This window comes from Rattus norvegicus, chromosome 13 (assembly GCF_021556685.1).
Source record: "Rattus norvegicus strain SHRSP/BbbUtx chromosome 13, alternate assembly SHRSP_T2T, whole genome shotgun sequence".
Lineage (NCBI taxonomy): Eukaryota > Metazoa > Chordata > Mammalia > Rodentia > Muridae > Rattus > Rattus norvegicus.
In genome coordinates, this window is record NC_141546.1 from 49,891,873 (window position 1) to 49,904,043 (window position 12,171).

General features: G+C 51.3%; 1 protein-coding gene across 1 annotated transcript in view; it reads right to left on the minus strand.

The window, feature by feature from the left end:
* The window catches only part of Pkp1 (plakophilin 1), a 47,868-nt gene that overhangs the window by 9,400 nt on the left and 26,297 nt on the right, over positions 1-12,171 (minus strand). Inside the window, 5 exon segments of the mRNA NM_001394216.2 lie at positions 933-1,047; positions 2,396-2,573; positions 3,391-3,598; positions 5,679-5,823; positions 8,561-8,955. Of these exon segments, the coding sequence (NP_001381145.1) occupies positions 933-1,047; positions 2,396-2,573; positions 3,391-3,598; positions 5,679-5,823; positions 8,561-8,955 (1,041 nt within the window).

Here is a 12,171-nt window from a genome sequence, read left to right on the forward strand (position 1 = left end):
AACGTCTTCTCCAGCCCCAGTTCCTTCTGGCTTTTCAAAGCATCTGGTCACTACAGTCTTTGCTGTCCCCTCTTCCCATGGTCACCCCATAGCCTCCAGCATTAAAGATGCTGCCTGCATACCGACAGTGAGGCCTGGACTCGGAGGACCTCACAGGAGCATTTGGATTCACAGCTGATTTGCTTTCAGTGAGCCTCCAGGGTAGGGCTTGGGAGTTACGCTTAGATCAGCACTTGGTCCCTGTTAGGACCAGGGTGAACCTGACTTCTATTGCTTTGGGGCTATCTGGGTAAAGGAGATGTGCACAGAGCAAGAGGAAGGGAAGCTCTTTGTCCTGCAGTTTAACAACAAGGCTGTTCTTGGAGGACCTGCTATCGCTTCCATAGAAGGAAGCAAGAGACAGAGATCCCCCTTCACTGATGTCCCTGGTATCCTGGGTGTGGGGACGGACTAGACCTCTGTGTCCTGAGCTGTGCTCAGCTGTGCTGGGAGTATCCCAGCCTCTATTTATTTTTTCTTCACAAACTGCTTTTCAATCTGTGCGTGCTGCTGCATCCAGAAGTCTAGAGAAGGCAAGAGGGTGACCTTCCAATGGTGTTTCTGGAGGTGAAACTGGTACAAGTTTCATCTCAGAAAGGAAACGGGGCCCCTAAGAATACTTTTGTGGCCTCAGCACCACAAGAACAATGTGGTCCCCCGAGCCCAAGCACGTTCCAGATGTCTCCTCCACTGTTCCTGCCTCTGCTCGTGTTCTGTCTCTGAGACAGATTTCACAAGCACTCGGAAAGTATAACCTTGACTTACGGGTTCTGGGAGAGAAATATCAGGACTAGGAGAGTCCCCGACTTAAGTGTGTGGCCCTGGGATTTGCAGCTATGGGCACAGACTGCAGGATTGGGGATGGAGGGGTCACCAGGGGCCTGCACCCTCACCTTGTCATCGCAGCGGCTGGCAGCCACACAGTTCTGGACATAGGCCATGAGGGAGTCAATGAGCCCAGAGTAGTTCCGCATAGTCTGGCGGCCAGCATCAGCTGAACTCAGATTCCTGTGAGAGAGAACCGGGAAGGAGGATGTGGATGGGGTGATGAGAGGGCAGGGCAGGGATGAGCAGAGTGCAGTGGGCATGCGCAGTGAAGAGCGGCAGACAGCACAGTGCAGAATATAAAAGTTGTAGCCGGAAGAAGAGGGGAAGAGAGAAAAATAAATGAAGAAAAAGAGAGAAGGAAAAGATTCATTCAGGTCTGCCTGGCCCCGGCTGAAAGGGGTCTCCTTTGAACTCAATTGTTTCTGTCCTGTAGCCCCAGGAACAAGACCCTCAAGAGCTCCACCGCATCTGGCGGCCCAGCTCCTGCCCTCTAGTGGCCATATGAGGGTCAGGCGTTTAGAAGCTGCTGCTTGTATTTTTTTTTTTTTTTTGTGGAAGCAGAGCAGATCTGAGGAGGTGCTAGACCATAAGGGTTAACCTGGGGTCCAGATGTAGTTGTCTTTAATGAAGATGTGTTCGTTCCCAAGCACTGTGGGTCCTCCTGCCTAAGGTGGTGTGTATGGTGCATGCACAGGATGTGTGTACGTGCGTGCGTGTGTGTGTGTGTGTGTGTGTGTGTGTGTGTGTGTGTGTGTGTGTATGTGCGCTGTCACATCCAGCAGTCATGTGGCCCCATAAAGTCCTTAGTTACTCTGACTTTTCATCTACCTAGCCTCTTTGTCTCACAGCCTGGAGGCCATGGCTGGAGGCTGGTTGGGAGAAGCACAACGGGAGACACAGAGCGAATACTAACTTCACCCCTACTCTGGAAGTTCTCAGAAGTTCTGGGGGACAAATTCCATTGTGGCAAGTGAGACCCTAAAGGGGACCTTGCTCCATGGTTTCCGTACTCCATGCCGGTAGCCATCCCGGAGCTCTGAGAGCAGGAATATCCAGACCCCACCAGGGCTTTGCCACACCCTGCTGTGGAACTCAAACAACATTGGGCAAAGCAGCACCATCTCCATGCCAGTGAACATGGCAAAGGTTTCTGCTCTCAGGCGGGAGGTGACTCACAAGCAGCCAATCAGTAAACTTTCGAATATGAGAATGTTCTTCAAGATAGCACAAGAAGTACATTTTTCCGTGGGCGGAGGAGGGGTTTTCAGTTGAGCCAGTCTGGCTATTCCAAAGCAGGTCATTTCTACTCTTAGATTCCCAATGCTGTCCTTTATTTAGAACCTCTCGGGACGTTGCAAGGCATAGCCAGACTCACAGACATTGGTAATGCCTGACTCTCTGTCCTGGAGCCAGCCCACAGAAAGCAGGGCCAGGCCAGCAGAGGCTACTCTGGCTGGATGTTGGCTGAAATGGGGGCTGGTTGTGGGAGGGCCTGAGCGGAAAGATCTGACACACCCTTTTCTCTCACCTCAGGCAGCCTGTGGCATTGAAGAAGACCTCGGGGTCCACTACTTCCCGGGACATGTTGCTGTTACCATCACACCAGCCAGAGAAAGGGATGATGACCCGGTCAGTCAGAACAGGCAGGGCATCGGCCACCAGTTCCTCCTTTAGCTCGTCAGTGGAAGACAGGTTCCAGAGCAGCCCTGCACACAGACACAGTCAGCTTAACATGGCGGGCTCTGCAAACCTGAGGTCTAGTGATACTGCCCTGAGTCCTAGCTCTGACAAATGGCCACCTTCCAGGTAGGCTTGGCCCATCAGACCATGGTCTGATTCCTCATGATCCTGTGCTCAGTGCCCATGTCGACTGCAGGTTCTGTGAGGTCTGAGAACATCTCAGAGTTCTCTGCCCAGGTAAGAACCAGGCACAGGGATAGCCCCTGAATTGCAGTCAATTGCTCAGCGGTTTTTAACCATATGTTTTGGGACTCAGAACTGCTCAATGTTCTCTGTTTTCCATTTGAAACCATACATGGAGAATATCAACCGTGACAGCGGGTCTAGGAATTCTTATCAGTTTATTACTCTGAACATTCTTGTCTTCTCTGGTCTAATTCAAGGTCTTCGTGGTGGCTTCTCCACCCTGTACCCCATCTCGAGTGCTTCATGTACTTTGTGAATACAGGGTAAGTGTACTGTAAACAGTCATCCCTTGAGATCCTCTCACCCCGACCCATGGACTTAGCTCCCCTTTTATCACCCGCAAATCCCAATACCCCCTACCTAAAGCTCCTTCCCTTGCACCCCAGCCTTGAGGATGCCTTCCGAAGGGTGAACGCCGCCCCAGGTGATCATCTGGGTGCCACCATTTCCATTGAAGCCAGCGCCATGGAGCCCCTGAATTGTGGCTCAGTAACACCCACCCGGCTGTGCCTCAGCCTAGCCCAGAAGCATGGGCTAGAGACACAGCCTGCCATCTTGCCCACTCCCCACCCCGGTTTCTCTTCGGTAATACCCTACCAGTCAACTGTTTCTGGATCTCCGTGCTCCCGCTTCTCCTCAGGAGGCTGACAGCCTCACGGATCCCATTCTGCCTCCTGGTCTCCAGCTTGTTAGTGGTGCTCCTGAACACCAGATTGCGCAGAGCCCCGGCAGCAGCCTGCTGGACATTCTGATTGGGGCTGCGGAGGAGGTCCACCAGCTTGCAGATGCCCCCCAGCTGATAGACCTGCCGAGAGAGTTGTTATATATCATCTAAAGGAAGGGAGGGTGGGATATTTTTTCTCTGCTCAAAGTAACTGGTTTTCAGACCAAAACAAAAATCAGTTCAGGAGCGTACAAGTCAGCCACAAACAAATGCAGCAATGAGATTATGGGACTGACACAGACATGAAACCCTGAATTCAGAGCTTAGCTCCATCCTCTCCTACTCAGGGCCCTAAGCAAGTCTCTCCTCTGTCTGGAGCCATCTTTTCCTCCTCCGGAGCATAGTGAAGGCCAGAGGAGAAGATGGATCTCCATGTACATCAGAATCCCAAGGTGAGGCAAACACATACAAGGTGCCACAGAAACTCTCCAATGGTAGAAATTTTGATGAAAACGGCCTCCATGCTTCTTGGAAGCCACTTGTGGTACACATAGCTGTTTGTGTGTTTATGAAGTGGTCTTGCAAGTGTTTTCCTAGCTGGCCAACTGTGTGCGGGGGCATAAATGAGTCCCGTTTTCACTGAGGGGAGGGGCTGGGAGGGAGGGAGTTGGGGGCTGGGAAATAGTCATATCCTTTAGTGGAATCTGAGGGAGTGGGTGTCTGTGAAATTCATGGCTGTCATTGAGCCCTGGGACTCCTCCGTGGCTGCTGTAGGACACGATCCTCCCACTGGGACCAGGGTTGCTGTTTGTACCAACCCTGCAGCAGCTGCAGCTGCCTGTAAGAGACCCTCAAGATTGGGTTTGCTGAGGTCTGGGGCGATGGGTCAGTGGGTAGGGTAGAAGTGCTTGTCCCAAATCCCGATGATCTGAGTTCAACCTCTAGGATGCACACAGTAGGTAGGAGAACTCACACAGTTGGAGGACTGAATCCTGACAGTTGTTCTCTGACCACTTCATAAACACACTCATGCGCGCGTGTGCGTGCGCACGCGCACACACACACACACACAGAGAGAGACAGAGAGAGACAGAGACAGAGAGACAGAGAGAGACAGACAGACACACACACAGAGCGACAGAGAGACAGAGACAGAGAGAGACACAGAGAGACAGAGATAGAGAGAGACACACAGAGAGAGACAGACAGACAGAGAGAGAGACAGACAGACAGGTAGGCGCACACACACACAGAGACACAGAGAGAGACAGAGACAGAGAGAGACAGACAGACACAGAGACAGAGAGACAGAGACAGAGAGAGACAGAGAGACAGAGAGAGACACAGACACATACACAGAGAGAGACAGAGAGACAGACAGACAGATAGGCACACAGAGAGAGAGACACAGAGAGACAGAGAGAGACAGACACACAGAGAGAGAGACACACACACACACACAGAGACAGACAGACAGATAGGCACACACACACATACACACACACACAGAGAAAGAGAGAGAGAGAGAGAGAGAGAGAGAGAGAGAGAGAGAGAGAATAAATGAGTAAATAAAAATTAAAGATTTAAAGATCGGGCTTGTTACTAGAAGGTGGGGATGGAGAGAATCATTGACTCTTGAGAGTCCAGCCACTCCTTCCCACACCTCCCTCCCAGAGATATTTAATTCTTTCCAAGGTGCACAGATCCTGGAGGTGACAGAGTAAATAGTATGTGAAAGGTTAGATGAAGATTGAGGGGGGTCTCCATCTACACATCTGTGCCAGGACGAGACTTGTTTTGGGGTCACTTGAGCTCTTGTAAGTTACTCACCCACCACGCTCTATAAATAAGCCCAATAAACCCATTGGCATGGCAGCTTGTGTTCTGATGGGATGGGTATTCTGCTCTGTCATTGGGACACTGTCGGGGGGCAGTTGGTCTATCATCGGGACACTGTTAGTGGGAGGGAGTGACAGCTGTTTATTTTATATCACACTAGGGAAAGTTCATATAGCAATGGCCAGTGGGGGAGATACCATCCAAAGTCCACACAGGAGGCCTCCTCTGCAGGTTAAGATGAAACTCTGCTCTTGCAATGGCAGGAGCACTCCCCATCCCAGTGTCTGGGATCCAACTGCTCAAGCGTCCACTCCTCTCCTATGGTGGGGCCCAGGCTGACACACTCAGGACCCACCATCGAGGAAGGGATGCGGCCGGTTACCTGTTGCTTGGCAGATTCATCCTGGAAGCAGGTGTGCTGGATGTAATAGGCTCCGATGGCCTGGTACTTCTCGTCCTGGGAGCACAGGTACTGCACAGCCTTGGGGATGGTCAGCCCGCTACACTCAATGTCCTCACTGCAGATCCTGAAAAAGTAGGGTGCAGGGCATTACAGCGTGAACATGGCGACTCCAGTGAGCACGCTCTCTACATTCCTCCTCATACACTCAAATACCACGGCTTCCATGTGCCCTCTAGGGAAGCTGAAAAGGACAGGCTGTCTTGGAGAAAATCTTGTGAATGGCTCCCTACAAGGAAGGAAAACGGCCGTGTGCTGGGTGTCCCTCTCGTGGTACGAGATTGCTCTCAGGGGCTAAGGCCAATACGTGACAGTTATCTTCATATTGTGCACAAACTTGGCCCTCTTTCCTGAGAGGGAACTCCTCATCTATCCTGTGGTTGTGTTTGTTCCTGGTCCTGGAAGAGTAAGTGAGAGGCCTGTCTACTCTGTCTCTTTTCCTCCCCACATCCAGCTAGATGCTTGGCTGGTTGGCTGGTTTTTCCTTTTTGTCTTTTCGAGACAGTTTCTCTGTGTAACAGAACCCTGGCTGTCCTGGAACTCGATTTGTAAACCAGGCTGGCCTCAAACTCAACAGAGATCCTGTCTCTGCCTCCCAAGTTTGGAGATTAAAGGTGTGTGCCATCACTGCCTGACTTCCCTTCCAGGTTCTCTCTCTCTCTCTCTCTCTCTCTCTCTCTCTCTCTCTCTCTCTTTCAGTCTTTCACGTCCTGACAGTCACTGTATTTGTCTGTGTTAGGATCACTTTCATGGGACTAGTGGCTAGAGAGCCACTCCACCCACCATAGTACAGTCTGTGACTTGGTCCTAAAACCCTGCCCACTGGATTGTTCTACAGCTCAGAAACCATCCACTCCATAGGTCAGGTTCATGCCCACTGCTTAGACTGTCACTCAAGCTCGTGCATTAGGTTGAACCACAGCAAATGTCTATTAGTTCACCGTTTTAACTGAGTGTTTGGCTTCGCTGCAACCTCTGGCACGTTCCCTAGACTCTGGCAAGAGTCTGTTGGTTGTAGCAAGGCAACCTCAGTTCCAGGCATGAAGGCCTAGCCCAGGCCTGCTGAGTCTCCCTTCCAGGAAGCCTTTCTAAGGAAGGGAGTCCTCGGCTGGGAACTCCCTGAGCTGCCACGGTGTGCAGCCACAGGCAGCCTTTGCACCCGAGTGTGTCTTCCTTCCAAGTGGAGAGAAAAGGGCCCAGAGGGCAGAGACAGACCCTCTGTGGTCAGCCCTACCCCACCGATGTCCTCAGCATCTGCAGAGGGAACCCTCTCTTCATTTTTATGAGACTGACGCTTTGGCCTAGCTGGTGCTCAAGGAATAGCCATAGTTTTAGCTAGGGTCATCCAACTTTGTTTCTGAAGGGGATTCTACTCAAGGGGTAGAATTCTCTGGCCCTGGGCTAGCTGCACACCTGTTCTCTATCGAGGAGGCACTGCCTTCTCTTCATCAGTCAAGTGTCCCTTCTGCGTAGCTTGTCACTCAATCCTAAACCTCCATTTTGGGGCAGATGGCGCCATGATTAGTCTCCCAAAGAGTTTCACAAATTATTCTAAATACATCTTATGTACTTCAAGGGGTAAGTACGTCAAGATACACTAAGCACATCTTGTGCTTCAAGGGGTCCGCTTTAAACTGGATTATGCTTTCTTTCAGAACAGTGTAGACTGATAGGAAAGAGTACAGGGTAGAGAACCAGATGTGTGGCCTTGGGGCAAGCTTGCTGTCTCTGGCCTTTGCTTACCCCTCACCAGGGTCTGCCTGGAAAGGGGTTGGACTAGGAGGGACACACACCACCTTGGTCACCAAGAATGTGTTCCAGAGCTGCCCTGGGCTGCCAGCATGGCTGTGCTTCCTATGCTCGACACACAGAGTGTGGAGTAGATGCTCCCTAAATAGCTGCCCAATAAGTGAGTAGCTGTTATTAGGTCATAAGAAACAGTGGAAGGTTCATGCCGCTCTGAGCCTCAAAAGGTAGGTTTAATGTTACTGTGGGCCCAAGGTACCTGTGCCTATGGCTCTCTTCATGGTGTGTGTGTGTGTGTGTGTGTGTGTGTGTGTGTGTAACAGAGAGAGACAGAGATAGATAGAGACAGAGAGACAGAGAAAGGCAGAGACAAAGACACACACAGAAAGAGAGAGAGAGAGAGAGAGAGAGAGAGAGAGAGAGAGAGAGAGAGAGAGAACACATTGCTAGGACCTCCAGATGTCTGTGTTGGGTCCAAGAATGATTATTTAGTTTCAAAAGCTTATTTTAATTATTTTATATGTGTGGGTATTCTGCCTGCATGAGTATCTGCGTACCACTTGCATAACTGGAGGCTGGAAAGGGACATTGGCTCTCCTGAAACTGGAGTCTCATAGATGGTTTCGAGTCACAAACGTGGGTGCTGAGAATCAAACCCGGGTCTTCTGGAAGAGTGGCCAGTGCTGGTAACTGCTGAGTCATTGCTCCAGCCCTGAAAATAAGTATTTCTAACACTTTCCCAGGCACTGCTGTTGCCGATCCGAGAGACACAGTGTGGCAGCAATTAGCCTGCTAATCTCTCTGTTGCCACCCTCTGTTCATAGCTGGTCACCCTTAAGTCCTGTGTCCACAATGTCTAGCTTCTGTGGCCTTTTCGCTTCTAAGGCTCCTCTAGATCCATGGTCCATCAGACCAGAGACTCCTCCAGGCGTCGATAGGAAAGTCAGAACACAGACTGAGCCTCTCCCTTCCTCCTTGGGAGTGAGCGACCCTTGCAGAGTGAGCCAGGCTAGCAGATCACCTCCCACCTGTCCCCTCCACAGCCCTGCAGCACTCACTTGGAACTGGCCCTTGAGTGGCCAAAGGACATGTCCTTGTTGCAGGAGATAGGCGGCATGCACACTGGGTCTTGCTTGGAGGTGCAGGAGGGCGGCCTCACGGGACACTTCTTGACAGCCTTCTGACCGCTGCAAGTGCTGTAAAAGCTGTATCGGTTCTGGGTGGTCTTTTGGCCCTTGCCGCCCAGTGTGCCCTTGCGCAGTGTGCCCCTCGGGTCACAGTAGAGGTCAGGCTCGCTGCGGCTTGCCTTGATTTTCTGCATGAAGCAGATGTCACTGCCAGCGCCTGTGGTGGCACAGCTCCCTCGGGGATAGTGCCGGCTCCAGTTCTCCATCTGGCTATAGGAGCTGAAGCGTCTGTTGTCAGGCTCCCGCTTGAGGGTCCCATTATAGATCTAGACAGGAAAGGGGCGAGAGGATTAGTTTAGCTCTTGACTGGGAGCCTGGATCTAGCTGTCCACAGAGGTAGCCCTCCCTTGCCCCATTACAGTGTTCAGAGGATCTGGAAAAATTTGCAAAGAGAGGAACCTTAGGCATTTTTTCCCCCAAATTCAGGTTGTGGTCTGCTGTGGAATATGAGATCATTTTAGCAGATATGTCCACCTTTATTACAAGTATAGAATAAAGAAAAATACTGGAAAACATACAATACAGAGTGCAGGACAATAGAGATATAACTTGTTTTGTGCTACATTGAATACATTCTGAGTTGCAATGTAAAATGTATTTTACTTTTAAATTCTGAAAAATAACTCATCGTATGTACATGGGTGTTCTGCCTGCATGCATGTCTATACACCACGCATACGTCTAGTGCAGAAGAAGGCACCAGAAGAAGTTGTCAGATTCCCTGAAACTCCAGTTACAGATGGTTATGAGCTACCATGTGGGTGCTGGGGATTGAACCCGGGTCCTCTGGAAGAGCAGTGAGTGAGTGCACTTAGCTGGTGAGCCATCTCTGAGCCCTGCAAATATACTTATTGTGGGAGTATGTGAAAGGAAGCTCTATACCACTGATCTGGCCAATGGGCAAAGTCTAAGATGGGGGCTGCAAGCCAGAGAGGAGGGGTCCTCCAACAGCCACTCAGCATGAGCAGCACCCACGGGCTTTTGTCCCAAGTCCTCGCCTTGTCACTTAGGCCATCCCACAAAGCAGCTGACCGGTCCAGCTGGCGTCAGCTCGTGCACATGTTTGGAAATGTCTATTTTATTTGAGCTACTAGCTAGGGAGCCCCTGTGCACACAGAGGTGGTATAGGGTACAGGGTGGGTGCAGGGAAACCTCTGGGCTGTGTCATCAGGCTGGCTGGGAGAGACGCAGAGCAGAAACTTATCCGAAGGGAAAATGTACCATGAACCGTGAGATATCCCTAAGGGTCTTGTAAGTCCAACAGAGAATTATTTCTTTGGGAGGAGCCTGCAAACCCAGAGGCTTGGTGGGAATCAGCTCTGGTACTGAACTGTCCACAGAAGACTTTCCCAGACCCGTAAGCTGGCGGGTCTGGCCTGCTGGAACTTGTTCTCAGACAACAGGATCAACACTGAGCCTGATAAAACCTCCCCATACAGGTGCCGACTTGGGAGTCACCTTTGCTGGGATGAGCAAGTCCAAGTCCAGCCCAGAGGCTGCCCACCCAACCCTAAGAGAAGAGAGAAAACGGGATCAAACTGTGTGTCTGTCTGCAGGGATGGCTGCTGTGTGACCAGCAATTACCATCTACACTGGATCTCGCCACACAGGACTAAGGAGGGGCTGTTGGTCTGGTTCCCCCAAAGAACGGTGTCAAGCTACTAGTTGGAAAGTGGTGTCCAAAACCAGGAAGCCATATACTGTTAACCTTGGTGAAGGCAGGTACTCTCCCTTCACTCAAACCAAGCGGGCGCAATTTTCTTCCTCAAACTGGGTCAAACCACCCTGCCACACGGTGAGCTGGCCTGTGGGAGTTGGGAGAGACACAAACAATGCTAAGGCAGAAGCTGGAGGAGCCGGTGGTTTTCTTGGCATTTGGACATAAACCGGACTCCTTGATGACTCTTTGCAAAATTTACAGAGGCCTCCCGATCAGGCAGGAAGGCGGCAGATGGTGCTTTTGGTGATGGGGGAAGCAGAACACTCCCCCATGGGCTTCCAAGGGGAAGGCAACAGGAGCTCCCTTGTTCTCAGTAAGTGACACACCTGGACGTCATCTCAGACACCTGACAAGGAGTGCATATGCTCTCCTGGCCCAGACCCAGCAAAGACGCCATCCTGCTGATTAAGCCGAGAGAGGTTCTGGGCTCTGCAACCAGTGCTGGGAAAAGGAGCAGCAGGCGGCCTTGGCAAGTCTCAGCGAGGTGGGCTGCCCCCAGGGAATGGGCGAGGACCCCTCTCAACAGCCACACCCCAGTAGTGTCATCCATTCCTGGGAGCCCCGCCTTAGTTTTTAAAGTCACAGCGCTGGGTTGTATGAATGTGACATCTGGAGATGGCTCTCTCTCATCTCACCTGTGCCTTTTGCTGTCACTTTGGCGAGCAGGAGAAAAACTCAGCTGGACACTGTCCCCTCCTAACTCTACACAAGCCTGGATGCTCTCCAAGGCTCAGATAAATCATACTTACTGCCTCTAGTCCTGCCTGCACAGGTGGCCCATGATGCAGCCTCTAAGGCTGAATTGGCAGCGGTGGCATGGGAATCCAAACTTTCCTCATGCATAAGCGAGTTAGGATGCCTCAGAAGGATATGTGACCGTCAAGAGCACAGACTAGAGTCACACTGCCTTGGTGATGTCAGATGCCTCCTAGAGGGCAACCTTAGGCCAGGGGCTTAAAGCCACTATATCTGAGATTCTCCAGCTGTGTAACCAAGATCCTGAGTGTTGGTGACAGAGAGGGTCATTAGGCATCACGAGACTAATGTTTGTAAGTTAGAACTGGACGTGACACCAGGGCTTGGACCATCTGCATCTCTCTTACTCTCACGATGGCTGCCTTTAGGAGCCAGCCGAGGGGTGCATACATGCTCTTGAACTCCAAGGAGCCTCCAGTCTCTGCCTCCCTAATGCTGGGATGATGCTTGCATGCTGTCATGCCTATCTTTTTACATGGGTACCGGGGATTCAAATGCAGGTCCACATATTGGCATGATGATAAATCTGCTGACTGAGCTATTTCTCCGGTCCCCTCTGCTGCCCCTCCCCATCTTAATTTCTTAAGACAAGTTCTGTCACTAAACATGGATTCATGCCGAGCTAGTCTCGCTGGCTGATCTGTCCCCCTACCCCCTGTTGGCATTACAGATTTGAACCGCTGTGCCTGGTTTTCAAGTGAGTGCTAGGCTCTAACCTCAGGCCCTCAAGCCTGTACAGCAGGCACTTTACCAGTTGAGCCATCTCTTCAGCCCCTTGCTAAGGGGTTTAAATAACCCACACCATTTCTAAAGAAGGTTCTAGATAATCCATAAGGGGGGGGACAGGCCCAGGAAGAAGATACCCAGTATTCAGAGTCCCATGCTGAATTTGGCAGGCTTTCTGCCAAGATGGAGGAGACTTTCCTTACATGGGTGCTCCTAGCATCTGCGGCAGGACACATCTTCATTGTCTGGATGCCCAAACATCACAGGATGTTTGTGGTGG